At 41.8% G+C, this 27950-nt stretch overlaps 1 protein-coding gene across 1 annotated transcript in view; it reads left to right on the top strand.

Moving 5' to 3' along the window:
* Positions 1-26854, top strand: part of LOC138666588 (zinc finger protein 850-like) — a 121243-nt gene extending 94389 nt beyond the window's left edge. Inside the window, exon 13 of the mRNA XM_069754789.1 lies at positions 25650-26854. Coding sequence (XP_069610890.1) covers positions 25650-26482 — 833 coding nt within the window. The 3' untranslated portion in view covers positions 26483-26854. The remainder of the gene's footprint in view (positions 1-25649) is intronic.
* Positions 26855-27950: the final 1096 nt, after the last annotated feature.

The following is a 27950-nucleotide window of genomic DNA, read 5'->3' as shown; positions in this document are numbered from 1 at the left end:
AATTGCAAAAAAAGTGCAATCCCACACTTGTTTTTTGTTTGGCTTTTTTGCTAGGTTCACTAAATGCTAAAACTGACCTGCCATTATGATTCTCCAGGTCATTACAAGTTCATAGACACCAAACATGTCTAGGTTACGTTTTATCTAAGTAGTAAAAAAAAATTCCAAACTGGGCTTAAAAAAAAAAAAAAAATAACCGTAGCGTCTCCATTTTTCGTGATCTGGGGTCAGCTAAGGGCTTATTTTTTGCGTACCGAGCTGGCGTTTTTAGTGATACCACTTTTGTGCAGATACATTTTTTTGATCACCCGTTATTGCATTTTAATGCAATGTCGCTGCGACCAAAAAAACGTAATTCTGGCGTTTCTAATTTTTTTTCCCGTTATGCTGTTTAGCGATCAGTTTAATGCTTTTTTTATTGATAGATCGGGCGATTCTGAACGCAGCGACACCAAATATGTGCAGGTTTGATTTTTTTAATTATTGTTTTATTTTGAATGGGGCGAAAGGGGGGTGATTTAAACTTTTATTTATTTATTTTTTCCATATTTTTTTTATTTTTTTTTTATTTTTACCATGCTTTAACCCTGCTGTTCTGTTGGTCAAAAATGACCGACTTTGAACTTCAATATTCTTTAAAATATTCAAGATGCGGCTCTGAAACCCGTGGCCGACCGACCCATCCTCATTTAAGTCAATCAACCACAAGTTTCAGAACCGCATCTTGAACACCCCAAAAAATACCAAAGTTCAAAATAGGTCTCCCCAGACCGAACAGAACAGCAGGGTTAATAGCCTCCATGGGAAGCTAGAAGCTGGCACAACTGGATCGGCTCTGCTATATAGCAGCGATCATCAGATCGCTCCTATGTAGCTGAATTGCAGGCTTGCTATGAGCGCCCACCACAGGGTGGCGTTCACAGCAAAGCCGGCATCAGTAACCATAGAGGTCTCAAGGAGACCTCTGGTTACTATGCGGACGCATTGCTGACCCCTGATCATGTGACGGGGGACGGCGATGCGCGCAGTTCCAGCACGATGGTCGGAAGCACCGGTTAAATGCCGCTGTCAGCATTTGACAGCGGCATTTAACTAGTTAATAGCGGCGGGTGAATCGTGATTTCACCCGCCGCTATTGCGGGCACATGTCAGCTGTTCAAAACCATTTTTTATTTTGTATTATTTTAATACTTGCTTTTATTTTCTGGTGTTTTTCATGTAATATAGTGAATATGCAGAAAAAAAAAACATAACAACACTGCGTGTAGATCGTGGTATCAATAAATCCTGTCTTCGTTTTTTGTGCACCCAACAAAACCCTGGAAAAATGCCTCAAGCTTCTGTGTGTGAATCAGACATGAGATCTAAAGGTACCGTCACACTCAGCGACGCTGCAGCGATATAGACAACGAGCCGATCGCTGGAGCGTCGCTGTTTAGGTCGCTGTAGAGACGTCAAACACAGCAACTCCAGAACGATGCAGGAGCGATCCAGTGACGTAACGGCGACTCACTTCTCGTTCTCGCTGGTTATTAGCTCCTTGTCAAACAGCCGGAGTGTACCGATCCGACACACATCTAGGGGCCCTATGTTCGTTGCTGACGTCGTTGCTTTTGATGTCAAACATGACGAAACACGCAGACCTGGCGACAAAATAAAGTTTTGGACTTCTTCCGACCAGCGATGGCACAGCGGGATCCAGATCGCTGCTGCGTGTCAAACACAACGAGATTGCTATCCAGGACGCTGCAACGTCACGGATTGTTGTCGTTCTCTTTGCAAAGTTGCTGAGTGTGACGGTACCATAACACAATAGAAGATTACAGCTCGGGGAAGACGTGAAACATTCATGCAGGTGGCCGGGGGTGATGTAGTCAGTGACGGACTCTGGCCAGATATGTTTCTAGAGCCATAGTAGAAGATGAAGATGTCGTCCTCATCATGAAGTAGTTATTTCTCATGTCACGTGTAATGAATATCTCCTGCAGTATTGCTAATGCCGATTCCAGTGTCGGTAAATGTGACGAGAATTAGCGTTATGGAAGATGAGTCTATGAGAAACGTATTCAGATGCCGACTCCGAGGAAGAAACTGCTTGATGTGTGTGGCCTAAAATAGATAAAATTTATTAGTAGATGTAAAGAAGAAAACTGAAGTGTAAAATAATAAAAAAAGACTCAAATTAACAATCCCCCCTCCCCCCATTACTCCTGTACCACCACAGCTTGAGTCCCCGACAGTCTGTCAATTTCTTAGCGTGTTCCAACAAACATATGACCCCCATATACAATCAGTGGCATGGAGGAGACATTTTAAACAGCAATTCAACTTATGTTCCATTTTAGGGATTGAATTACAGATCAGATAAATCAAAATTCAAAATCTCAAAAAACTTCTCTGTAAATAAATTATCAAATAGTTGACATTTTCTGGAAGACCTAACTTTTATTCTACATTTACTCTGTACTTACGAGTTGGCAAATAGCTGTTACATCAAGGGTGTAGATAATTGACCTTTAGGCTGCAGGATGTTTTTACCATCATTAGGCACCATGTAAATGCATTATTTCCATGCCATACTTTTAATAATAAGATATTGACCCCATCCATGGATATATCTGTGATCAGTGGGTTCAAGCACCAGGATTTTTGGCCTTGAGAAACCACAGAAAAGCAACATTACTTGTGTTTGGTGTGTCTAGTGTGGTGAAAGTATGCTCAGAAATATAGCAGTTATATTATTCCACTATGAGATTCCAGTGGGAAAATATGACATTGATTGGAATCATGTCCTTGCACCTTCTTTCTATGCCTACAATTAGCCATCCTCTCATCTGACCAGGAGGAGGGCTAAGGTGGGTGGATGAGACCCTTTATACTATCTCTCAAAATCAATTCATTGCCAGATCCTGAAGAGGCAACGTGAAGTGTAGTAGAAAAAAAGTATCAGAGTTTACCATGCCTTATAGTTTGAAAGTCCATAGGAGGAAAACCAGTGGGTGCCATAGCTCCATCTGGTGTGGATCAGCAACAGTGGGAAAACTGAAGAGAGCAGAACTTCCACAGGTGAAATAGAAGCACTATTTTTCTTTTCTTTAAACTGTAATACCCGATATACAAAGATAAAAATCTGACATGTTTGACGTCCCAGATGCCCTTTATCATAGCTCAGTATGCTATGATTAACCCCTTTCCAACCTTAAACATATAGTTATGTCTAAGGTTGCCTCCCCCTCTTTGCTGCGGGCTCCTTTTCTGGCACATGTCAGCTGATTTTATTAACTGACATGTGCCCTTAAAGGTACCTTCACACATAACGATATCGTTAACGATATCGTTGCTATTTGTGACGTAGCAACGATATCGTTAATGAAATCGTTATGTGTGACAGCGACCAACGATCAGGCCCCTGCTGGGAGATCGTTGGTCGCTGAATAAAGTCCAGAACTTTATTTCGTCGCTGGACTCCTGCTGACATCGCTGGATCGGCGTGTGTGACACCGATCCAGCGATGTCTTCACTGGTAACCAGGGTAAACATCGGGTAACTAAGCGCAGGGCCGCGCTTAGTAACCCGATGTTTACCCTGGTTACCATGCTAAAAGTAAAAAAAAACAAACACTACATACTTACCTACAGCCGTCTGTCCTCCAGCGCTGTGCTCTGCACTCCTCCTGCACTGGCTGTGAGCCGGAAAGCAGAGCGGTGACGTCACCGCTCTGCTTTCCGGCTCACAGACAGTACAGGAGGAGAGCAGAGCACAGCGCTGGAGGACAGACGGCTGTAGGTAAGTATGTAGTGTTTGTTTTTTTTTACTTTTAGCATGGTAACCAGGGTAAACATCGGGTTACTAAGCGCGGCCCTGCGCTTAGTTACCCGATGTTTACCCTGGTTACCGGCATCGTTGGTAGCTGGAGAGCGGTCTGTGTGACAGCTCTCCAGCGACCAAACAGCGACGCTGCAGCGATCCGGATCGTTGTCGGTATCGCTGCAGCGTCGCTTAATGTGAAGGGGCCTTAACAGCAATGTCTGTAAAACATATATTGAGCACCTACAGCAGTAGACAAATAGTTTGAGGAAATGTCTGGAATTCCTATGGTCTGGACAGTACTGGGGAATCACAGTGATGATTGTTACTTCTGTGTGGTTAACATAATGGGCATTAATAGACATAAGAGTAAATGGATCTATCCTGGCCTAGACACAACAAAATGACCTGTTTAACACTTAGATGAAATGCCAGTCCCATCGTTCTATAAGCTAGAAGAGTTCACTGAAGATGAATCTTGTTCTTCACCTTTAAACAGTAGTCAAGATGGTAGTGATTTTGAAAAGTGCCACAAGTTATTAATCAGCTGGGCTCAATGTTTTCATTAGAGAGCTAAATCTCCCAAAGACATAAGCAAAATTGTTGGCGTCTAGACTAGCGGAGAGGGATTTAGTACATCCGGAAATCAAAATCACATACTATCGCAACAGAGAAAAGGATTTACTGCCATTCTTCTCAGAGCAAAGTGATTTTGTTTATTAAAACAATGTTCATGAAAATGGACATATCTCAATATCGACCAATGCAAATGGTGGCTGTTCATAGACAGTTCTAAACGGAACCTAAAATGTGTGCTTTTACACAATGGAAGCAAGCATGGATTAATCCCAGTAGGTCGCTCAACAAGGTGACAACTGCTCTAGTCCTACAGAAAATATGCCACAATCGCCAGTGGCCAATCTGTGTGGACCTAAAGATGGCGAATGTTCTCCTGGGACAGCAGGGTGGAAAAAGTAAGTATTCCTGATTTATCTGATCAGAAAATGAGCACTGGGTGAATTCTGAGAGAACAAATGGTAGTAGGGGAAAATGGAATTGCAGAACCATTGGTTGACAGGCATAAGATTATTTTACTACCCCTGTAAATCAAATTAGGAAATTAGGTTTCATGAAGCAGTTTGTAAAGGCTCTAAACAAAGAGGGAAAATGCTTCAACTACATCTGCAGAAAATTTACATCACTACCCATGGAAAAGCCAAAGGTTGGTATTTTTGAAGGTCCTCAAATCAGAGGAGTCGTGAAAGAGCCACACTTCAAAGATTCATTGAACAATGCTGAGGCGGTTGCATGTTCTTCTTTCGGTATGGTTGTACAAAATTTTCTTCAACTGTAAAGCAGATAACTACACTGAACTAGTAGGAAGAACACTATATTCTTTACATCACCTTGGCTGTACAATGAGTATCTCCACAGCCACTTGGATCGTTTCCCAGAAAACCTTGGTGACCTAACTGAAGAGCAGGGTGAACGATTTCACCAAGATTTAAGAACCATAAAGAAAGATACAAAGGACACTGGGATACCTGTTATGAACTGGTGGTTCAGAAACACAATGGACCTGGTGGTTAAGAGCACACAAAGTGACCTGATAGTTACTAATAACATAGGACGAGCTCTGAGACGTGGGAACTCTGCTGACCGCAATCCCTAATCCTATCACACCACACTAGAGGTAGCCGTGGAGCGCTCCTGACCAGACCTAGGCGCCTCGTGCACAGCCTGAGAAACTAGCTAGCCCTGAAGATAGAAAAATAAGCCTACCTTGCCTCAGAGAAATTCCCCAAAGGAAAAGGCAGCCCCCCACATATAATGACTGTGAGTAAAGATGAAAATACAAACACAGAGATGAAATAGATTTTAGCAAAGTGAGGCCCGACTTACTGAATAGACCGAGGACAGGAAAGATAGCTTTGCGGTCAGCACAAAAACCTACAAACAACCACGCAGAGGGCGCAAAAAGACCCTCCGCACCGACTAACGGTACGGAGGTGCTTCCTCTGCGTCCCAGAGCTTCCAGCAAGCTGGACAGAAAAAATAGCAAACCAAGAAACACAAACAGAACTTAGCTTATGCAGTGAAGACAGGCCACAAGGATGATCCAGGAGAGAGCAAGACCAATACTGGAACATTGACTGGAGGCAAGGAACAAAGAACTAGGTGGAGTTAAATAGAGCAGCCCCTAACGACTTAACCTCGGTACCTGAGGAAGGAAACTCAGAAGCCGCAGCCCCACTCGCATCCACCAGAGGAAGCTCATAGACAGAACCAGCCGAAGTACCACTCATGACCACAGGAGGGAGCTTGACCACAGAATTCACAACAGATACCCATGTAATTGCAGATTACTTCTGGTCAATTCAAAGTGATTGCCCTGGCGCAACTCACCACAAGAAATCTATAAAGCTTCACTTCAGTAAATGAACCGTGTATCAATGACGAATTTTATGCACGTTTAGTACTTATTGTACTAAATGGATTTGTTTTAATAACCAAGTAGGCAAAAATAATAATGTCCAGTAGAAACCAGTCCTAGTGTTTGATCGGTCTTATACATAGAGTTTATCACATCTCATTAACTAGCGCTTATGGAAGACAAATAAGGGCAGGTTTAGAATTAGTGACAAAAACTGACCTAAAAGCAGGTTAAATATCAGGCACCAATTTTCTTGTTCCACAATTTATTATCAACATATTGTGATAGATGAGTGGATGAGTGAGTGTGAAAAGTGGAGTCCCCCTTTGCAGTTCCATCTGAGTGAGGAGTGCAGCAAGTGTGGGGTTACTTACATACCTGTGTATATAAGCTGAGAATACAACATCTACACATTATGTCTCCTCATATGTTTCCTCTATTATCTCCAGTGATTGTTATATTACATGGGATTTTTTATGGTTTTACATTGGCTCACGTTCTTCCCATACAGGTCCCTACAATATCAGATCCTTTCAGTGGAGATCTTTTATGTAAGAGAATTTCCCTGATTGACCCATCAAGAATGGATAAGAACATGGACAACTTGTCAAAGAAGATATTACACCTCACCCTAGATATCCTCTTCCGGCTTACAGGAGAGGTGAGCGATTCTGATGATTTCACATTACATCATTCTTATCTACGGGAATAACAGATGGACAGAACAGGAGAGGTGAGGACTCTGGAAATGTCTCAAGTGAGATTTATTAATGTGTCTCTCCATAACCAGGATTACACAGTAGTGAAGAAGTCCTCTAGTAAGCTTTGTCAGGCCCATGCTTCTGAGGGATGGCAAAGACAGCTAAGACCAATCACTGGGCCTCAACCTCACTCCCAGATACATGAGGACTTCAATGACCATAAGATCCTAGAACTCACCTACAAGATGATTGAGCTGCTGACTGGAGAGGTAACACTGCTGTGAATGCTGGGACATTATACAGTAACGCTATCAAGGGATTGGGGGGATAACGGTAACATTGTATGTTTCAGGTTCCTATAAGGTGTCAGGACGTCACCCTGTATTTCACCATGGAGGAGTGGGAGTTTTTAGAAGAACACGAAGATCTGTACAAGGACGTCATGATGGAGGTTCCCCAGCCCTTCACATCACCAGGTAATAGGACTAAAAACACATGGCCTATAATAATCTGCATGTAAAGAATTAATTCAGTCCCTGTATATGTTTTCCTCCAGATCTATCCAGTACGAGGACAACTCCAGAGAGATGTCCCCATCCACTTCTTCCACGGAACTGTAGACAAGAAAATCCCAATGTTGCTCAGGATCATCAGGTAGATGGAGAAAATGTGTCATGAGATCAAATCTTTGATGTGTTGACAGATGTGAAGATCTTGTGCTCAGTCTTGTTTTATCAGTATTATATATTTTATATTTGTTTGAGAACGTTGGAGATGGCAGGATTAGAGCTGATTGTTGATGTGATGTCTCCATCTGTCTACGAGGAGTGTACATGTATATGTGTGTACACGTGGATGCATATGAAAATAGTTTCCTCCTTTAGATGTCATTTTGTGGCTTATGTCATCCATTGAAAAGAAAAGTAAATGTCTGTATGTGTCTTTTACAAAATACTGTTGTATGCAGTAGTGCAGTCTACTAAACTATTCTATGCTTCTATTAGTGGTGTACGATCTATTTCTATACATTGAACCTCATCTGCAAAGTGGATGCTCGAACACAGTATGTCCAGGTCAGCCTGTAACTTAAGAACATCTTAAACAGTATGCACTATACTACATAACTTGGTGTCATCTGCAAAATCAGAAACAACACAATAAATCCCTTCTTCTATATCATAAATAAGTTGAATAATAGCGGACCCAGCACTCAACCTTGGGGTCACTACTTATAACCATTCACAGTAGACTATTCAGAGGCCATTCATTCAATAACTCTGGTGTTTGCGTTTTTGATTCTATTATAAACCTTACTTTCTAATCCTGTAAAACCTAATTTATCCATTAGGCGTCTATGTGGGACAGTGTCAAATGCCTTTGCAAAAGTCCAAAAAACACCATATCCACACCTACCCCCTCTATCCATGTTTCTACTCACCTCTTCATAACAGTTAATCAGGATGGTTTGACAACTTCTGTCTTTAGTAACACCACACTAATCATAACTTAGAAAAAAACATTAGAACACATACTCCTGTATGTGATCCTTTATAAGTCGCGTAAACCGTTTCTCCACAATGGATGTTAAGCTTACTGGTCTATAATTACCTGGGAAAGACCTGAAGCCCTCTTTTGAAAATGAGCACATTAGCTTTGCGCTATTTGCTTGGCTCATCACCAGCCCCATATAATGCTCCATACATTTTATGATGGGCCCCATAAGATGCTCCATACAAAAAATATGCCCTATATAATGCAGCACAAAGGTTAATAATGGCCCCATAAGATGCTACATATTAAAATATACCACATATTATGCTGCACAAAGGTTAATGATGGCCCCATAAGATGCGCCGGAGACCATCTGAGAAGCAGGGATGTGCAGAGACTGCCCAAGGAAGGGGTGAGTATGATGTGACAGCTGCCACTCCTGCCGTTCCCCCTTCCCCGCCAACCCCCTGAGACTATGACTCGAGTATAAGCCGATAGGGGCACTTTCAGCCTTAAAAAAATGGGCTGAAAATCTCGGCTAATACTCGAGTATATATGGTAATTATTTTATAATTTTTCTATAAAATAGTTTTTATTGTGTAAAAGCGCCATAACATAAAAAAAAATAAATGAGGTATTGCTGTAATCGTACTGACCCGAAGAATAAAGCTACCTTATCAATTTTATCACACACAGAACGGCTTACACCCTCCCTCCAAAAAAAAAAAAAAAATTCCTGAATTGCTGGTTTTTGTTCATACTTCCTGAGAAAAATCAGAATAGAAAGTAATCAAAAAATGTCATGTGCCCGAAAATGGTAACAAGAAAAACGTCAACTCGTCCCACAAAAAACAAGCCCTCACATGACTCTGGCCCAAAATATGGAAAAATTCTAGCACTCAAAATATAGAATGTCGTAAAAAATGAATAAAATCAATTATTCGCCTACTGTTCATTTTTTAATTCTGCCTCCCAAAGATCGCAGTAAAGCTTGGTGTACATTTATCTTGCGCATTGCGTTGAGCGCTTACACCGGGGTTTCCCTGTAAATCTCTAAAATACATGATTCAGACGGAACCTATGGCGGAAGATTCCCTATAATGAGGCAGATGGTGGCACTGCGGACTTCATAGGTCCTGTGTTTTGGCGGTGTCTCTCTTTTTAGGATTGCATAAAAGTGCCGACGGGTACAGTTTTGTACACTTCTGAAAAGGACACCGCTGAACAGAGGCCAGACGGAGTACAGAGCAACTCTGCTGCCTCATTATAGTGAATGGATTCATTGGGGGGTTTAATCTGTCTCGTCACTCGGAGATTTATATGGAAACCCCGATTTAAGTGCTCAGCGTATAGCGCAGGATATGAAATCATAAATGTTATGTAAAATTTTCCCAATAAAAGCTTCAAATCAATCCACAAAAGAGAAAGCCCTCACTCAGGTCTGTCATCTGTTAATGGAAATATAAGGGGTTTCCACTTTACGGGTAGTACAAAGGTTCTGGAAAAGCGAAATGGCTCCATAACCCTCCAAAAGAAATTCAGCAAATTCTGTGCTCTCAAATCCAAATGCCCCCTCCCTTTTGAGCCCCACAGTGTACCCTAAACCACATATAGCGTCCACATGTTTGTAATTTCCATAGCGATGAGAGCCTGCAGAAGCACGGGCTGGGCATAACGTACTGGTCACTACAGCGTACTGGTCACTACAAAGGCAGTTTGCAATTTTCACTCGGCAACATTCATTACTGCTTGTTTATGGAAAATACCCATGGAGTCAAAATCATCACTACACCTGTAGATAAATTCCCAAAGGGATATAATTTCCAAAATGGTGTCACTTGAGGGGGGATTCTGCTCTTTTAGCAATTAGGGGCTTTGTGTCTGGAGTCCGCAAACTTTTCTAGGAAAATCTGCGCTCCAGGAACCAAATAGCGTTCCATTCCTCCCGAGTCTCTCCGTATGGCTATGTAGTACTGTACAGCCACTTATGAGGTATTGCCACATTCAGTACAAATTGTGGGACAAATTTTGGTGCTATTTTTACTCACTTCTTGTGTGAAAATGTAAATCCTGGGGCTAAAACTAAATTTTAATGGTAAAAATGTAGTTATTTTTCTTCACTGCTCAGTGGTATAAAATTTTGTGACACACCTGTGGTGTCAATATGATCACTGCACCCCAAGATGAATTAATTGAGAGGTGTAGTTTCTAAAATGGGGTAACTTATGATGGGTTCTGCTGTTCTGGCATCTCATGGGCTCTCCCAGTAGGTAATGGCACCTTCAAACTGTAAGGCTAGGGTCACATTGCGTTAGTGCAATCCGTTTAGCACTAGCGGATTGCGCTAACGCAATGTTTTTTATGGGGCCGCGTTCGGGGTCGCGGTAACGTCCCCGCTCTCGCAGATCCCCGATCTGCGAGAGCGGGGAACGGACCGCGGGCGCGCCTCGGACGCTGCAAGCAGCGTCCGCGGCGCGCCAGGAATCTCCGGCGCGTCGCTAGTGCGTGCCGAACATGGCACGCGTTAGTGTAGCGCGTTCCCATTAGCGTGAATGGGCGCGTTAACGGCCGCGTTGCACGGCGTTAATTTCGCCGTGCAACGCTGTCCGTTTAACGCGGTCCCATAACGCAATGGGAACCCAGCCTAACCGTAAAATCTTGCACTCCTTGCCTTCTGAGCTTTGCCCTGTGCCTGAAAAATATTTCCCGATTACATGTACGCTATTGGCACACTCAGGAAAAAATGGATCTCAGTTTGTTGTAAAGAAAAAAATTCCTATTAACCCTTAGAAAAATTTAAATCTTGAGACTAAAACAACAACTTGTGAGGAAAATGTGATTTTATTTTCATGGCTCAATGTTATAAACGTCTGTGAAGCATCTGCGGGTTCAAAGTGCTCACCACACATCTAAATACATTCCTTGAGTGGTCTAGTTTCCAAAATGGGGTCACTTGTGGGGGATTTTCACTGTTTAGGCACATTAGAGGCTCTCCAAAAGCGACATGGCATCTGCCAATTGTTACAGAAAATTTTGCATTCAAAAAAGTCAAATGGTGCTCCTTCCCTTCTGAGCTTTGCTATGCTCCCAAACAGTGGTTTTCTCCCTCATATGGGGTATCTGCATGTTTGGAGGAATTACTCAACAAATTTTGGGGTCCGTTTTTTCCTGTTACCCTTGTCAAAATAAAAAAAATTGAATCTGAAGTAAAAAAAAAAGCTGTTTTTTTTTCAAATTCGTGTGAAGCATCTGAAGCGTTAATAAACTTTTTGAATTTGATTTCAAGCACTTTGAGGGGTGCAGTTTTTAGAGTGAGGTGTTTTTGGTGTATTTTTTAAGACCCCTTAAAGTGACTTCAAATGTGATGTGGTCCCTAATAAAAATGGTTTTGTACATTTTGTTGCAAACATGAAAAATTGCTGGTCAACTTTTAACCCTTAACTTCCTATTAAAAATACATTTTGGTTCCAAAATAATGCTGATGTAAAGTAGACATGTGGGAAATGTTACTTATTAACTATTTTGTGTGACATATCTCTGTGATTTAAAGGCATGAAAATTCAAAGTTGGAAAATTGCGAATTTTTGCCAAATTTCCGTTGTTTTCACAAAGAAATACAAGTCATACAGAAGAAGTTTTACTACTATCATGAAGTACAATATGTCACGAAAAAACCGTCTCAGAAGCACTGGGATCCGTTGACGCATTCCAGAGTTATTACCTCATAATGTCAAAGTGGTCAGAATTGTTAAAATTGACCCGGTCATTAACGTTCAAAGCACCTTTGGGGGCAAAGGGGTTAACTGATTTCATTACTTTTTTTTTTTTAGAAATTATATTAAGTTCTTTGAAGTTTTTAAATGCTAGAGCCGAACCCACCAGTTGATATATTCTGAATGCCCTTTTTGTCATTTAAGGCTATCCTAACCATAGGAGTAAGCCATGTAGGGTGTAAACTTTGTTGTCTATAGGAATGTATTTTACAGTCTGATTAACCAATATAGACTTACGGTAATCTCAAATTTAGCAATAAGATCTCTATCACTATTTTACAGTAGCTGCTCCCAGTCAGTGATCTGAAGCATAGCCTTCATACCAAAAATAATTTCTATTGTCGCCACTGGTACCAAGGTTTTTGTGAGCAGTAAACTTTGCATCTAGCTGTGCACTGCTTGAAATGACCGAATTGAGTAGATCATCAACTCTTGATATTCTATAAACTGACCTACAATTATTCTGCGACAAAATGAGGAATTTTCTCCCACATGCATTTGAATCAGAACTATGACCCCCGTCAATACCCAGGTAATTAAAATCTCCCATAATTACTACTCTAACAGCCAGTGCAGCCCGCGCCATCTGATTATGTGCTGACCCTTCAGCACCTCAGTAATGTTGGGGAATCTATAGATTACTCCAAAAACAACCTTGTCAGTATCTAATTCCCTTTTTAATTTAACCAACAAGGTTTCCATTTCCTCGCAATCTTCCTCCCCAATTGCCTCTGTCGCACTCGCTTTCATACCACTAACATACAGACATACAATTTCCTATTTGAACTGTCTTTCTAAAAAAGCATGAAGCCAAGATTTTCAACCCAATCAATAGAGTCCAACCATGTCTCAGCAACAGCAACTACATCAGTGTGTTCCTCCAGGACCAAGACTTTAAACTCTTCCATTTTTATTACATTTGTTCATATACTTTTGATTTTAGGTTTCCATCCATTTTCCCACATTCACTTTTAGCCATGCTAATTCCTGTTTTTTTTTTTTCTTTTTTTTTTGGCACATTTTTCTTAATTATCATTATGTATTAAAGGACTTAAAAAATCCAGCTTCTGAATTCTGTTGTGAATTCTGTGGCTGAGTTCACTTCTGTGGTCACAAGTGGTATTGCAGTCTCTGGGCTTCCTCCCTCAGGTGTTTTGGTGAGCTCGTTGGCTGCCTTGCTATTTAGCTCCACCTGAGTCTGTCTTCCTTGCTCCTTGTCAATGTTCCAGTGTTGGATCTGAGCTACTGCATCTTTCCTTGGGCCTGCTGCTCTGCTAGATAAGTGCTTCTAGTTTGTTTTCTGTTTTTTCTGTCCAGCTTGCTATTAACTTTTGCTGGAAGCTCTGAGAAGCAAAGGGGTGCACCGCCGTGCTGTTAGTTCGGCAAGGTGGGTCTTTTTGCCCCTTTGCGTGGTTTTCGTTTTAGGGTTTTTTGTAGACTGCATAGTTCTCTTTGCTATCCTCGCTCTGTCTAGAATATCGGGCCTCACTTTGCTGAATCTATTTCATTCCTACGTTTGTCTTTTCATCTTGCTAACAGTCATTATATGTGGGGGGCTGCCTATTCCTTTGGGGTATTTCTCTGAGGTAAGTCAGGCTTGTATTTCTATCTTCAGGCTAGTCAGCTCCTCAGGCAGTGCCGAGTTGCATAGGTAGTTGTTAGGCGCAATCCACTGCTGCTTATAGTTGTGTGAGGATAGATTAGGTACTGCAGTCTACAGAGATTCCACGTCTCAGAGCTTGTCCTATTGTTTTTGGTTATTGCCAGATCTCTGTATGTGCGCTGATTACTGCACGCTGTGTTGCCTGATTGCCAGCCATAACAGTACAAGGAGCCAACACCAATGATTCCCAATAGAGGGAAAAAAGAAATCCTGACATCATTTTTTTTTCTTAGCTCTGTCTTCAGTCTTTTTTTTCCCCTAGACATTAGAGTGCTTCAGGACACAGCTGTGGACATGGATATTCAGGCTCTGTGCTCCTCAATGGATAATCTCGTTGTAAATGTACAAAAGATTCAAGATACTATTGATCAGAAATCGATGCTAGAACCAAGAATTCCGATTCCTGATTTGTTTTTTGGTGACAGAACTAAGTTCCTGAGCTTCAGAAATAATTGTAAGCTATTTTTGGCCTTGAAACCTCATTCTTCTGGTAATCCTATTCAACAGGTTTTGATTATTATTTCTTTTTTGCGCGGCGACCCACAGGACTGGGCGTTTTCTCTTGCGCCAGGAGACCCTGCATTGAGTAGTGTCGATGCGTTTTTCCTGGCGCTCGGATTGCTTTACGATGAGCCTAATTCAGTGGATCAGGCTGAGAAAAATCTGCTGGCTTTATGCCAGGGTCAGGATGATATAGAAGTATATTGTCAGAAATTTAGAAAGTGGTCAGTACTCACTCTGTGGAATGAATCTGCACTAGCGGCTTTGTTCAGAAAGGGTCTTTCTGAAGCTCTTAAGGATGTAATGGTGGGATTTCCTATGCCTGCTGGTTTGAATGAGTCCATGTCCTTGGCCATTCAGATCGGTCGTCGCTTGCGCGAGCGTAAATCTGTGCACCATCTGGCGGTATTGTCTGAGAGTAAACCTGAGCCTATGCAGTGCGACAGGACTATGACTAAAGTAGAACGGCAAGAACACAGACGTCTGAACAGACTGTGTTTCTATTGTGGTGATTCTACTCATGCTATTTCTAATTGTCCTAAACGCACTAGGCGGTTCGATAGCTCTGCCGTTATTGGTACTGTACAGTCCAAATTCCTTTTGTCCATTACCTTAATGTGCTCTTTGTCATCGTATTCTGTCATGGTGTTTGTGGATTCAGGCGCTGCCCTGAATCTGATGGATTTGGATTATGCTAAACGTTGTGGATTTTTCTTGGAGCCTTTGCGGTGTCCTATTCCGTTGAGAGGAATTGATGCTACACCTTTGGCCAAGAATAAGCCTCAGTACTGGGCCCAGCTGACCATGTGCATGGCTCCTGCACATCAGGAAGTTATTCGCTTTCTGGTACTGCATAATTTGCATGATGTGGTCGTGTTGGGGTTGCCATGGCTACAAACCCATAATCCAGTATTGGATTGGAACTCTATGTCGGTAACCAGCTGGGGTTGTCAGGGAGTACATGGTGATGTTCCATTTTTGTCTATTTCGTCATCCATTCCTTCTGACATCCCAGAGTTCTTGTCGGACTTTCAGGATGTATTTGAAGAGTCCAAGTCTGATGCCCTACCTCCGCATAGGAATTGTGATTGTGCTATCGATTTGATTCCTGGTAGTAAATTCCCTAAGGGTCGTTTATTTAATTTGTCCGTACCTGAACACACCGCTATGCGCAGTTATGTGAAGGAGTCCCTGGAGAAGGGACATATTCGCCCATCGTCGTCACCATTGGGAGCAGGGTTCTTTTTTGTAGCCAAGAAGGATGGTTCGCTAAGACCGTGTATTGATTACCGCCTTCTTAATAAGATCACTGTTAAGTTTCAGTATCCCTTGCCATTGATTTCTGACTTGTTTGCTCGGATTAAGGGGGCTAGTTGGTTCACCAAGATAGATCTTCGTGGTGCGTATAATCTGGTGAGAATCAGGCAAGGAGATGAATGGAAAACGGCATTTAATACGCCCGAGGGTCATTTTGAGTATCTGGTGATGCCGTTTGGACTTGCCAATGCTCCATCTGTGTTTCAGTCTTTTATGCATGACATTTTCCGTGAGTATCTGGATAAATTATTGATTGTTTACTTGGATGACATTTTGATCTTCCCTGATGATTGGGAGTCTCATGTGAAGCAAGTCAGAATGGTTTTCCAGGTACTGCGTGCTAATTCCTTGTTCGTGAAGGGATCAAAGTGTCTCTTCGGTGTGCAGAAAGTTTCATTTTTGGGGTTCATCTTTTCCCCTTCTACTATCGAGATGGATCCGGTTAAGGTTCAGGCCATCCAGGATTGGACTCAGCCGACATCTCTAAAAAGTCTGCAGAAATTCCTGGGCTTTGCTAATTTTTATCGTCGCTTCATCTGTAATTTTTCTAGCATTGCCAGACCATTGACCGATTTGACCAAGAAGGGTGCTGATTTGGTTAATTGGTCTTCTGCTGCCGTGGAAGCTTTTCAGGAGTTGAAGCGTCGTTTCTGCTGTGCCCCTGTGTTGTGTCAACCTGATGTTTCTCTTCCGTTCCAGGTCGAGGTTGATGCTTCTGAGATTGGTGCAGGGGCGGTTTTGTCACAGAGAGGTTCTGGTTGCTCAGTGTTCAAACCATGTGCTTTCTTTTCCAGGAAATTTTCTGCTGCTGAGCGTAATTATGATGTGGGCAACCGAGAGTTGCTGGCCATGAAGTGGGCATTCGAGGAGTGGCGTCATTGGCTTGAGGGTGCTAAGCATCGCGTGGTGGTTTTGACTGATCATAAGAACCTTACTTATCTTGAGTCTGCCAAGCGCTTGAATCCTAGACAGGCCCGTTGGTCGTTATTTTTTGCTCGTTTTGATTTTGTGGTTTCATACCTTCCGGGCTCTAAAAATGTGAAGGCGGATGCTCTGTCTAGGAGTTTTGTGCCCGACTCTCCGGGGTTATCTGAGCCTGCGAGTATCCTCAAGGAAGGAGTCATTGTGTCTGCCATCTCCCCTGATTTGCGGAGAGTGTTGCAGAAATTTCAGGCTAATAAACCTGATCGTTGTCCGGCCGAGAAACTGTTCGTCCCTGATAGGTGGACTAGTAAAGTTATCTCTGAACTTCATTGTTCGGTGCTGGCCGGTCATCCAGGAATCTTTGGTACCAGGGAGTTGGTTGCTAGATCCTTCTGGTGGCCATCTCTGTCACGGAATGTGCGTGCTTTTGTGCAGTCCTGTGGAATTTGTGCTAGGGCTAAGCCCTGCTGTTCACGTGCCAGTGGGTTGCTTTTGCCCTTGCCGGTCCCGAAGAGGCCTTGGACACATATTTCGATGGATTTCATTTCTGACCTTCCCGTTTCTCAAAAAATGTCAGTCATTTGGGTGGTCTGTGATCGCTTTTCTAAAATGGTCCATCTGGTGCCCTTGGTTAAATTGCCTTCCTCCTCTGATTTGGTGCCTTTGTTCTTCCAGCATGTGGTTCGTTTACATGGCATTCCTGAGAATATTGTTTCTGACAGAGGTTCCCAGTTTGTCTCGAGGTTCTGGCGAGCCTTTTGTGGTAGGATGGGCATTGACCTATCTTTCTCCTCGGCCTTCCATCCTCAGACTAATGGCCAGACCGAACGAACCAATCAGACCTTGGAAACATATCTGAGATGTTTTGTTTCCGCTGACCAGGATGATTGGGTGTCATTTTTGCCGTTGGCTGAGTTCGCCCTTAATAATCGGGCCAGCTCGGCTACCTTGGTCTCTCCATTTTTCTGCAATTCTGGGTTCCATCCTCGTTTCTCTTCAGGACAGGTTGAGTCTTCGGACTGTCCTGGTGTGGATTCTGTGGTGGACAGGTTGCAGCAGATCTGGACTCAGGTGGTGGACAATTTGACCTTGTCCCAGGAGAAGGCTCAGCTTTTCGCTAATCGCAGACGCCGTGTGGGACCCCGACTTCGTGTTGGGGATCTGGTTTGGTTATCTTCTCGTCATATTCCTATGAAGGTTTCCTCTCCTAAATTTAAACCTCGTTTTATTGGTCCGTATAGGATTTCTGAGATTCTCAATCCGGTGTCTTTTCGTCTGACCCTCCCAGACTCCTTTTCCATACATAATGTATTCCATAGGTCGTTGTTGAGGAGATACGTGGCACCTATGGTTCCATCTGTGGAGCCTCCTGCCCCTGTTTTGGTGGAGGGGGAATTGGAGTATATTGTGGAGAAGATTTTGGATTCTCGTGTCTCTAGACGGAAACTCCAGTATCTGGTCAAATGGAAGGGTTATGCTCAGGAAGATAATTCCTGGGTTTTTGCCTCTGATGTCCATGCCCCAGATCTTGTTCGTGCCTTTCATGTGGCTCATCCTGGTCGGCCTGGGGGTTCTGGTGAGGGTTCGGTGACCCCTCCTCAAGGGGGGGTACTGTTGTGAATTCTGTGGCTGAGTTCACTTCTGTGGTCACAAGTGGTATTGCAGTCTCTGGGCTTCCTCCCTCAGGTGTTTTGGTGAGCTCGTTGGCTGCCTTGCTATTTAGCTCCACCTGAGTCTGTCTTCCTTGCTCCTTGTCAATGTTCCAGTGTTGGATCTGAGCTACTGCATCTTTCCTTGGGCCTGCTGCTCTGCTAGATAAGTGCTTCTAGTTTGTTTTCTGTTTTTTCTGTCCAGCTTGCTATTAACTTTTGCTGGAAGCTCTGAGAAGCAAAGGGGTGCACCGCCGTGCTGTTAGTTCGGCACGGTGGGTCTTTTTGCCCCTTTGCGTGGTTTTCGTTTTAGGGTTTTTTGTAGACTGCATAGTTCTCTTTGCTATCCTCGCTCTGTCTAGAATATCGGGCCTCACTTTGCTGAATCTATTTCATTCCTACGTTTGTCTTTTCATCTTGCTAACAGTCATTATATGTGGGGGGCTGCCTATTCCTTTGGGGTATTTCTCTGAGGTAAGTCAGGCTTGTATTTCTATCTTCAGGCTAGTCAGCTCCTCAGGCAGTGCCGAGTTGCATAGGTAGTTGTTAGGCGCAATCCACTGCTGCTTATAGTTGTGTGAGGATAGATTAGGTACTGCAGTCTACAGAGATTCCACGTCTCAGAGCTTGTCCTATTGTTTTTGGTTATTGCCAGATCTCTGTATGTGCGCTGATTACTGCACGCTGTGTTGCCTGATTGCCAGCCATAACAGAATTCCTTCAATCAATGTCATGTAATAATGCATCAAGGTGTTCAAACTGCCTGAGTGCCAGTTCATACCTGTTCATCTTCTTCCCACTCAGGTCCATACAATATTGGATCCTTTCAGTGGAGATCTTCTACGTAAGAGAATTTTCCTGATTGACCCGTCAAGAATGGATAGGGACAGGGACAAGATGGCTGAGAGGATAGTACACCTCACCCTAGAGATCCTCTTCTGGCTTACTGGAGAGGTGAGAGATTCTAATAACGTCACATTACATCATTCTTATCTATGGGAAGAACAGATGGACAGAACTGGAGAGGTGAGGACTCTGGGAATGTCTTTAGTGAGACTTATTAATGTGTCTCTCCATAACCAGGATTACACGGTAGTGAAGAAGATCTCTAGTGAGCACTGTCAGGCCCCTGTGTCTGAGGGATGGGGAAGACCCCTGAGCCCAATCATGGAGCCTTCACCTCGCCCCCTAATACTTGAGGACATCAATGACCAAATGGTCCTAGAATTCGCCTACAAGATGATTGAGCTGCTGACAGGAGAGGTGACACTGTTGGGAATTCTGGGATATTATACAGTAACTCTATGAAGGAATTAGGGGGATGACGGTATCATTGTTGTATGTGTCAGGTTCCTATAAGGTGTCAGGATGTCTCAGTCTATTTCTCCATGGAGGAGTGGGAGTACATAGAAGGACACAAGGATCTGTACAAGGACGTCATGGAGGTTTCCAAGCCCTTCACATCAACAGGTAATAGAAAGGACTAAATACATACGGCCTATAATTATCTGTATGTAAAGAATGAATTCAGTCCCTGTATGTGTTTCTTCCAGTTCTATCCAGTAAGAGGACAACACCAGAGAGATGTCCCAGTCCTCTTCTTCCACATGACTGTAAACAAGAAAATCCCAATGTTCCTCAGTATCATCAGGTAGATGGAGAGAAGGTGTCATGAGATCTCCCCTATGATGTGTAGATGGCTGTGAAGGTCTTGTGCTCAGTCTTGTTTTATCCACCAGTATTATATGTTTTATACTTGTGTAATGAGAACGGTGGAGATGGCAGGATTAGAGCTGATCATAGATGTGACTTCTCCATCTGTCTGTGACTTTTACAATATTTGTTTCAGGGTGAAGATCTGACCGATATTAATACTACAGAGACACATGTGATTGGTGATGAGTGGTGTAAAGTGGAGATTCCTACAGATGACTACCCTGGTGAGTAGTAACCACTAAATGCAGTGAAGTCGCAGATTCACCTCAACCACTGCCTGTGACTGCTTTATCAGCAGTGTAATATGGCTATATCACAATTATGTGGTCACCATTCAGCTGCTAAAGCACTACATGCTTCTCCACCCAAAACTGTCCCAATTACTTTGGACTCAGAAAATCCCTGTTTCAGAGTCAGACCTGTTCTGACCAGAGCTTACAGTCTCAAGGATCCATCCTACCCCATCGAATTAGAAGATTTTGACCCTTTTCTTCCCAGATGTGTAAACTGCAAAGACAAATGACAGCATACATAGAATATGCTGAAAACATAGAAAATCATGTGAAGAAAAATATAATTTGTATCATGGGCCATTCCATGTGCAGTGAAAACCAAATGTGAATTTATTTTCTATTCTTTTCAATCTTTTTGTTTTATTTTATTTTATTTAAACCCTAAGGCTGGGTTCACATTGCGTTCCCCCAGTCTATTAGACGGACTACATTACACTGCGGCATAACGTGGTGTAACGTAGTCCACTAGCGCCGCCATTTACTCCAATGTCGGACGCATCGCTAGCGCACACCGACAATGGGTGTGCACTAGCCATGTGCCGTCATTGAGTGACAGACCCTGAGACGCGGGCTGCAGCGTTTCCGGGTCCGTCACTGCTAGCGTAGATCGAGCTAGCAGATGCTCTCTCTGCGCTAGCAATGTGCCAAATTCGGCACTTGCGTTACAGCAGCCCGTTGTGTTGAACGGGCTGCTGTAACGCAGTGTGAACCTAGCCTTACCCGACCACCACTCCCTCAGAAAAGGAGATTTCTAGAAGTTATCCAGTGCTCAACAATAGTTCACCTTTGCAGGTGAAAAAACAGAAGATAGTAATTAATACATAATGGTCTGATATTTTTACCTTCAAGAGCCTGTAAGATATTTTCTCTGTTTAGATTTCTACAAATGTCCATTATAGAAAAACTTGTGCCGTGGGCCATCCTTTGGTGAATCTGAGAGGCCAGAAAATAAAAAAAACCTTTTATAAGCGTAAATGAAGTTAATAGTTTTTAACCTTGGCCAAGTGTGAATTTCTCTACATAACAGCAGAGTCTCCCGTCCTTTATCCTGCCTTTTCAGTTTCTTTGGTAAAAGAGCTCACTAACTGAAAGCAGAATTGTGATAAACCAAACACCAAAAACATTACACTTGTGCCATGATATATCTCTTATTAGCTGTGCGTGGTTGATGACTCTAATATAATTCATTGATATTTGCGGAATATGTGTTGGCATGTCATCACTGTATGTCGTGAATTTCATGATGTTTCCGATCCTAAGGAATTCAAGTAACTGCACAATCTTTCTCTTGAAATATGGAGAACTAATACTTTCTATACTTTTCTGGTCAGAACTCATAGGAGCGCCAATGGCCTACCATAAATGAGTGTAATTCTGGTTTGGAATGTTTAACCTGACCCCAGTGTTTCTGAGATAGTTGACGTTTATTTTTTTTCATGACACTTTGTACTTTGTTAGTGATAAAATGAGGTTGATTTGTGTTTGTTTATGAAAAATCTGAAATTTTCCAAAAATGTGATAGAATTAGAATTTCAAACACAGAATCTGTATGCCCTTAAAACAGAAAGTGATACCGCACGCAAAAGTTAATAATTAACATTCATCATATTTCACATTGGCCTCATTTTTCAAACATCCTTTTATGTTCTTTTTAGGATGATAGAAGGTGTAAAATTTTATCTACCAGTAATCATATGTTCAAGGAAATTTTCAAAACCTAATTTTTTCGGAGGCAAATTAACTTTAGAAGGGACTGGAAAGGCCTTTATTTTAGAAAATTGCACTCCTCATATTATAAAAAAATTGCATTAACCTCATAAATTGTGTATCACAATTGTTAGGGTCGAGTTCCCGCCTCTGCACAGCGGGAATCTCGAGCCATCTCCGCTGCGGTCTCTCATTCTTCTCCAGCCGCAGTGGAGCCTGCTCAGCGGAGACGTCGGTCCCAGCATCTGGCTCAGCCTGATATGGTGCAGATGATTACTGCTGCCTTTCCAGGTTCAGCCATTGTAACCAGTACTGGTCAGCGGCGAGCAGATGTCTCTGGGACGAAGTCCTGCTTTTCCCTTTCTGAGCATGCCATGGGTAAGACCTCTCATCGGAGGTCGGGGGTCACGTGCTCAGGTACTGCAGCAGCTCCCATTGGTCCTCTAGGAAGGTCCTGAAGTTGCAGCAGCTATAAAAGGTTTGCATGGCCATGCGCTAGTATCAACTAACTTACAGTATGTGTTCTGCACCAGTGTTGTCATGTGTATGTGGTTTCAGTGTTCGGCTGAAATAAGCCCCTTGAATACCGGTACCTCCGGTGAGGAGTTTTGCGTGTGCTATTCTGACGGCATGACCACTGTTCGCTCTATTTGGTAGCTGTATTCCTCTGTGAGGTTAACGGGGCACAGCGTTCTCTTGTCGTTAGTGACTCTGAAGTAACAGAGTTCACTTATACCGCCATATAGTACTTTCAGTTACTAGCAGCAGGTTTTACTCCTGCACGGTGCACCCCGGGTTGCGAACGCACCGATTACTCTATAAATATATATATATATATATATATATATATATATATATATATATATATATTTGGTGCGTTCCGCCAAACCCTAACATACAATAATTACCAAGAAAACATATTAGACTTTAATAATTGAACTTCACACATATTGTGTTTCGGATATCGCTTTGCAGCTTCTTCCCAACACTGCTATACTTAGAAAATAGAAGCAATACTTCTTTTATTAAATGTCATTAAGCATACATATGCATCCACAATTTACTAGACTAAATTAGGACTGTTACCACTCTGAGCACAGTGTAAGAAAGTCAATAAATACAAGGTGCAGACGATGTGAAAATTCTTTTCCAATTATAGCAGAGATGCTGCATGATGGGCAAGAAGTGCGCACCTTTGGCGATGTTGGGGGTCTAGATGCTTGAGAAAAATATACCCCAGATTTTTTTTGCCACCTATCCTGAATCTGACAATATCGTTCTGTTAGGTCAGATGGCAGGGCTCAGTAGGGAAGGAATACTAAAATACTTTGCCTGCACCATTTGCAGACCACCTAAGGTGCTAGAATGGCAGAAAACCAAGACAGTAGAAAACACGACAAATTGACTCAATTTCCTTCAGTGAATTGATCTATAGGAGTAGTGACTATTTTGACTCCACAGACACTTTCTGGAAATGAGCACACAGTGGATGTTGTAGAGTGAAAACTGCAAATATGACATTTTAGAACCCAACACATAGTGACCAACTTGTGCTTCTGGAGACACGCACATCGTAAATTTTTAAGTGGATTTTTTCCACTGCAGCAATGCTAAACATGTGGATGCTAACCGTGTTTGAAGAAACTGCAGGGGACGAGGGGGACATTAAGGTTTGGGAGCAAGGATTTTGCTAGATTGGTTTATGAAGCCATGTTGCTTTTCAAGAGTCTTTTAGCTACTAGTAATGTGGAAACCCTATATTGACAAATGACGGAAGCAAGTGGAGTCTTGTTTGGGGATGGAGTAAACGTTTTTATTCGTATCATTTTGTCCTACATAACTTTTTTGGTGGCTTATTATTCCAGTATTTGAGAGGTTGAACAAGCTAATAGGGTCGAACATCATGCTATGGTGCTGGGGTCCCCAACCTGTAGCCTGGGAGCCACATATGGCTCGCGGACCCATGAATTGTGGCTCATTGCTGTCTGCCACCTCGGTGCATTGAATCCAGGTCTAGCAAACCGGTATGAAGAGCACATCTCAAAATAGTGAATTTTGTGAGTAGCCCTGTGCAGGAGAGCAGATCTGGATGCACATATACTGGTCATAGGGGTTTAGAGATAATTTAAGTGTGGTACGCTGGAGACAGGATGGTTCTACCTGTTAGAGGAGGTGCTTGAAGCTGGATGCTACAGTGTGTCAGTGTGTTGGGAGAATACTGAATGGGTGTATTGTGGGAACCCTGGGATCTTGGTATACTGCTTCTGGGTGATTTCTGTGGAAAAAGCTTAGGCTATCATTTTACCTATAATGTGGGCTGTGACTGGAACTACTGTGAGGTGGGCGGGAGCTGGATGTCACTCACAACCTTCTCTTATAGATGAATATGGCTCGCAACTCTGTCTCAGAGCTGATTGTGGCTCTCAAGGTCAGAAAGGTTGGTGACCTCTGCTCTAGTGGTTCCTGTTGTAAGGTCTGATGTTTCATTGTACACTGTGTTTGTCTCCATAAATAATTGAATTTTGATATATATAACTTGCAATTTCTGTGGATATTTTAGAAATGTTATAAAAATATAATTTGTAAGAATATTTTATTCAAAAATTATCTTTATTCTTGGCAGATGATTGTACTTGGAGACCAGAGGGACAACTGACACCTTCAATTTTTAAATCAGATGACCTTGATATCACACAAGATACACGTGAAGTGTATGTCATTACTCCAGAAATCACATCATTCCTTCACAGCAAAGATCTATCATTTGATCCTTTTAAACAGGTCCTATCATCTGATTCGTCTCAGACTTTTAAGAAAAATAAAAGTCACGAAAGAGACATTAATAATGAAACTGTACTGACCGCAAACAAGACGTTTTCAAGAACAGAATATGGAAAAAGTTTTTCCCTCAATATGTCTTTTCTTACTCATCAAAACATTCACATAGAGGAAAAAAGAGGTTCATCTTCAGAGTGTGACAAGTATTTTAACCAGAAATCAGGGCTTGTTAGACATGAGAGAGCTCATGTAGAGGAGAAGCCATATTCATGTTCAGAATGTGGGAAGTATTTTTCAGATAGAACACATCTTGTGATACATCAGAGAGCTCACACAGGGGAGATGCCATTTTCATGTTCAGAATGCAGGAGATATTATACAGCTAAATCATGCCTTGTTACACATCAGAGAACTCACACTGGGGAGAAACCTTTTTCATGTTTAGAATGTGGAAAATATTATACAGCTAAATCATGTCTGGCTATACATCAGAGAATTCATACAGGGGAGAAGCCTTTTTCATGTTCAGAATGTGGTAAATGTTTTTCAAATAAATCACATTTTTTTAGACATCACAGAACTCACACTGGGGAAATGCCATACTCTTGTTCAGAATGTGGGAAATGTTATGCAGATAAACCACAGCTTGTTACACATCAAAGAACTCACACAGGGGAGAAGCCATATTCATGTTCAGAATGTGGGAAATGCTATGCAGATAAATATCAGCTTGTTATACATCAGAGAACTCATACAGTGGAGAAACACTTTTCATGTTCAGAATGTGGTAAATTTTTTGTAAAGAAATCGAATCTTGTTAAACACCAAAGAATTCATACAGGGGAGAAACCTTTTTCCTGTTCAGAATGTGGGAAATGTTTTGCAGATAAATCACATTTAGTTACACACCAGAGAACCCATACAGGAGAGAAGCCATATTCATGTGCAGATTGTGGGAAATGTTTTGTAGATAAATCATCTCTCGTTAGACACCAGAGAATACATACAGGGGAGAAGCTATATTCATGTACAGAATGTGGGAATTGTTTTGTAGATAAATCATCTTTCATTAAACACCAGAGAATTCACACAGGGGAAAAGCCATATTCATGTTCAGAATGTGGAAATTGTTTTATAGATAAATCATCTCTTGTTAGACACCAGAGAATTCACACAGGCGAGAAGCCATATTCATGTTCAGAATGTGGAAATTGTTTTACAGATAAATCATCTCTTCTTAACCACCAGAGAATTCACACTGAGGAGAAGCCTTATTCATGTTCAGAATGTGGGGAGGGATTTGCAGATAAATTATATCTTATTAGACATCAAAAAATTCACACAGGGAAGACTCAATATTCATGTTCAGAATGTGGGAAATGGTTTGCAAAGAAATCAAATCTTGTTAAACACCATAGAATTCACACAGGGCAGAAACCTTTCTCCTGTTCAGAATGTGGGAAATGTTTTGCAGATAAATCACATTTTGTTTCACACCAGAGAAATCACACAGGGGAGAAGCCATATTCATGTTTAGAATGTGGGAAATGTTTTGCAGATAAATCATCTCTCTTTAGACACCAGAGAATTCACACAGGGGAGAAGCCATATTTATGTTCCGATTGTGGGAAGGGTTTTGCAGATAAATCATCTTTCATTAAACACCAGAGAATTCACATAAGGAAGAAGACCTTTTCATATTCCGAAAGCAGGAAATGTTTTACTTGACAATCAATATTTTGTTGATAATTAAGAAAAACTGATATGATGAAAAAAAAAAACAGGTCTACATGGAGAAACACATAAGAGACAGTCAAGTAAGGACAAATTAGTAAAAGAAAGAAAGCAATTTAGATCCTAAATTAAAATATTGATAATAGACATCCATTATCTAAAAAGTAAAAAGCAATATTCCATGTGAATTCTTGTCTATATAGTGAATATAAAAATGTGTACTGCAACCATTGCCCCTATCACACCCAAAAAAATACCCAATATTTCCTCCTCCCGATTCTTCTTATCTTCCAATCTTAGTGATCTGCCATTCATTAGTTACTTTCAGCATACAATCTCCATGTCTGAATAAATGTCTTTAACGTCTCTTGTTCTTATTACAAGTTACTTTTTACATCCAAGATCCATTCCTTCTTTGTAGTAACATCTGATGTTATCCCTGTAAGTAAAGTAGAGTAACTAAGTTTAGTCGTTTTTTCACCATCATTGAGAACTGCTTCCCTTCTCGATACACATATTATTGGATCTGAGGAGACTTTGATTTTAAAATGAAACTGCCATCAAGTTTTTATAACCCAAACTAGCGCCATCAATGTATAGGAGCTGTAATGATGATTGCAGCCATACATTTATTTTAGAAATCTTTGTTTACTCTTTTACAGAAATGTATCTATGTTATGTCAATCAACTGCAAGTGTAGTGGTGGGGATGCCGTTAAAGTTCTGCTCCCTTTTCTCCCTATTTCCTACCCACTGCCTGTCTCCTGTCTGATGGACAGGTCATTCTTCTTGTAGTCACCTGCCTGAGATCTAGTGCCAGCGCCATCCTTCCATGGGCAGTGCATACACAGTAAGTTTCTGATGAAGAATTTTAGGATCTTCATTAACAGATCACACCAGACATTGCCAGTCCTCTTCACCAGAGCTGTGGAGTCGGTAAGCCAAACCTCCCACTTTGACTCCTCAATTTCCATGTCTCCAACTCCCAACTCTGACTTCCTCAGACATGGCTCATGTTTAAAACCCATTATCTACCAATGTCCTTTGTTTTTGGACGCCTAATCTTTTGCTTCTAGCAACTAAGATTTTATAACTAAGTCCAATTATTTGTGTTGTGTTTGTAAAATGAATGTTTTCAAAACAGGAAATTATGTCATTGTCATTTTTAATTGAATATTCTTCCTCCCAGAGAGTTTTCAAAGCACCCATTTGAGGTTTTTTCAAAATTAGGATCATAAGCTGAAATTATTATTTAAAATCACAGTTCTGTGATCACAAAATTATTAGAACTATTGTTTATACTTGAAGGAAGGTATATAATGCAATGGCATTGATGTAATTTACCAAGGCCAGAGTTATATTCAAGTGTAATTGCCATCCCATTTTTGAGACATTGGCAGAATGCACTATCTATTTTCAATGTTTTTTTTTTTTACATGGAAATTTTTGTTTGATTCACTAGT

Source organism: Ranitomeya imitator, chromosome 2, assembly GCF_032444005.1.
Source record: "Ranitomeya imitator isolate aRanImi1 chromosome 2, aRanImi1.pri, whole genome shotgun sequence".
Taxonomy (NCBI): Eukaryota; Metazoa; Chordata; class Amphibia; order Anura; family Dendrobatidae; genus Ranitomeya; species Ranitomeya imitator.
Note: the sequence above shows the minus strand (reverse complement) of the source record. Positions and strands in the feature narration are given on the sequence as shown.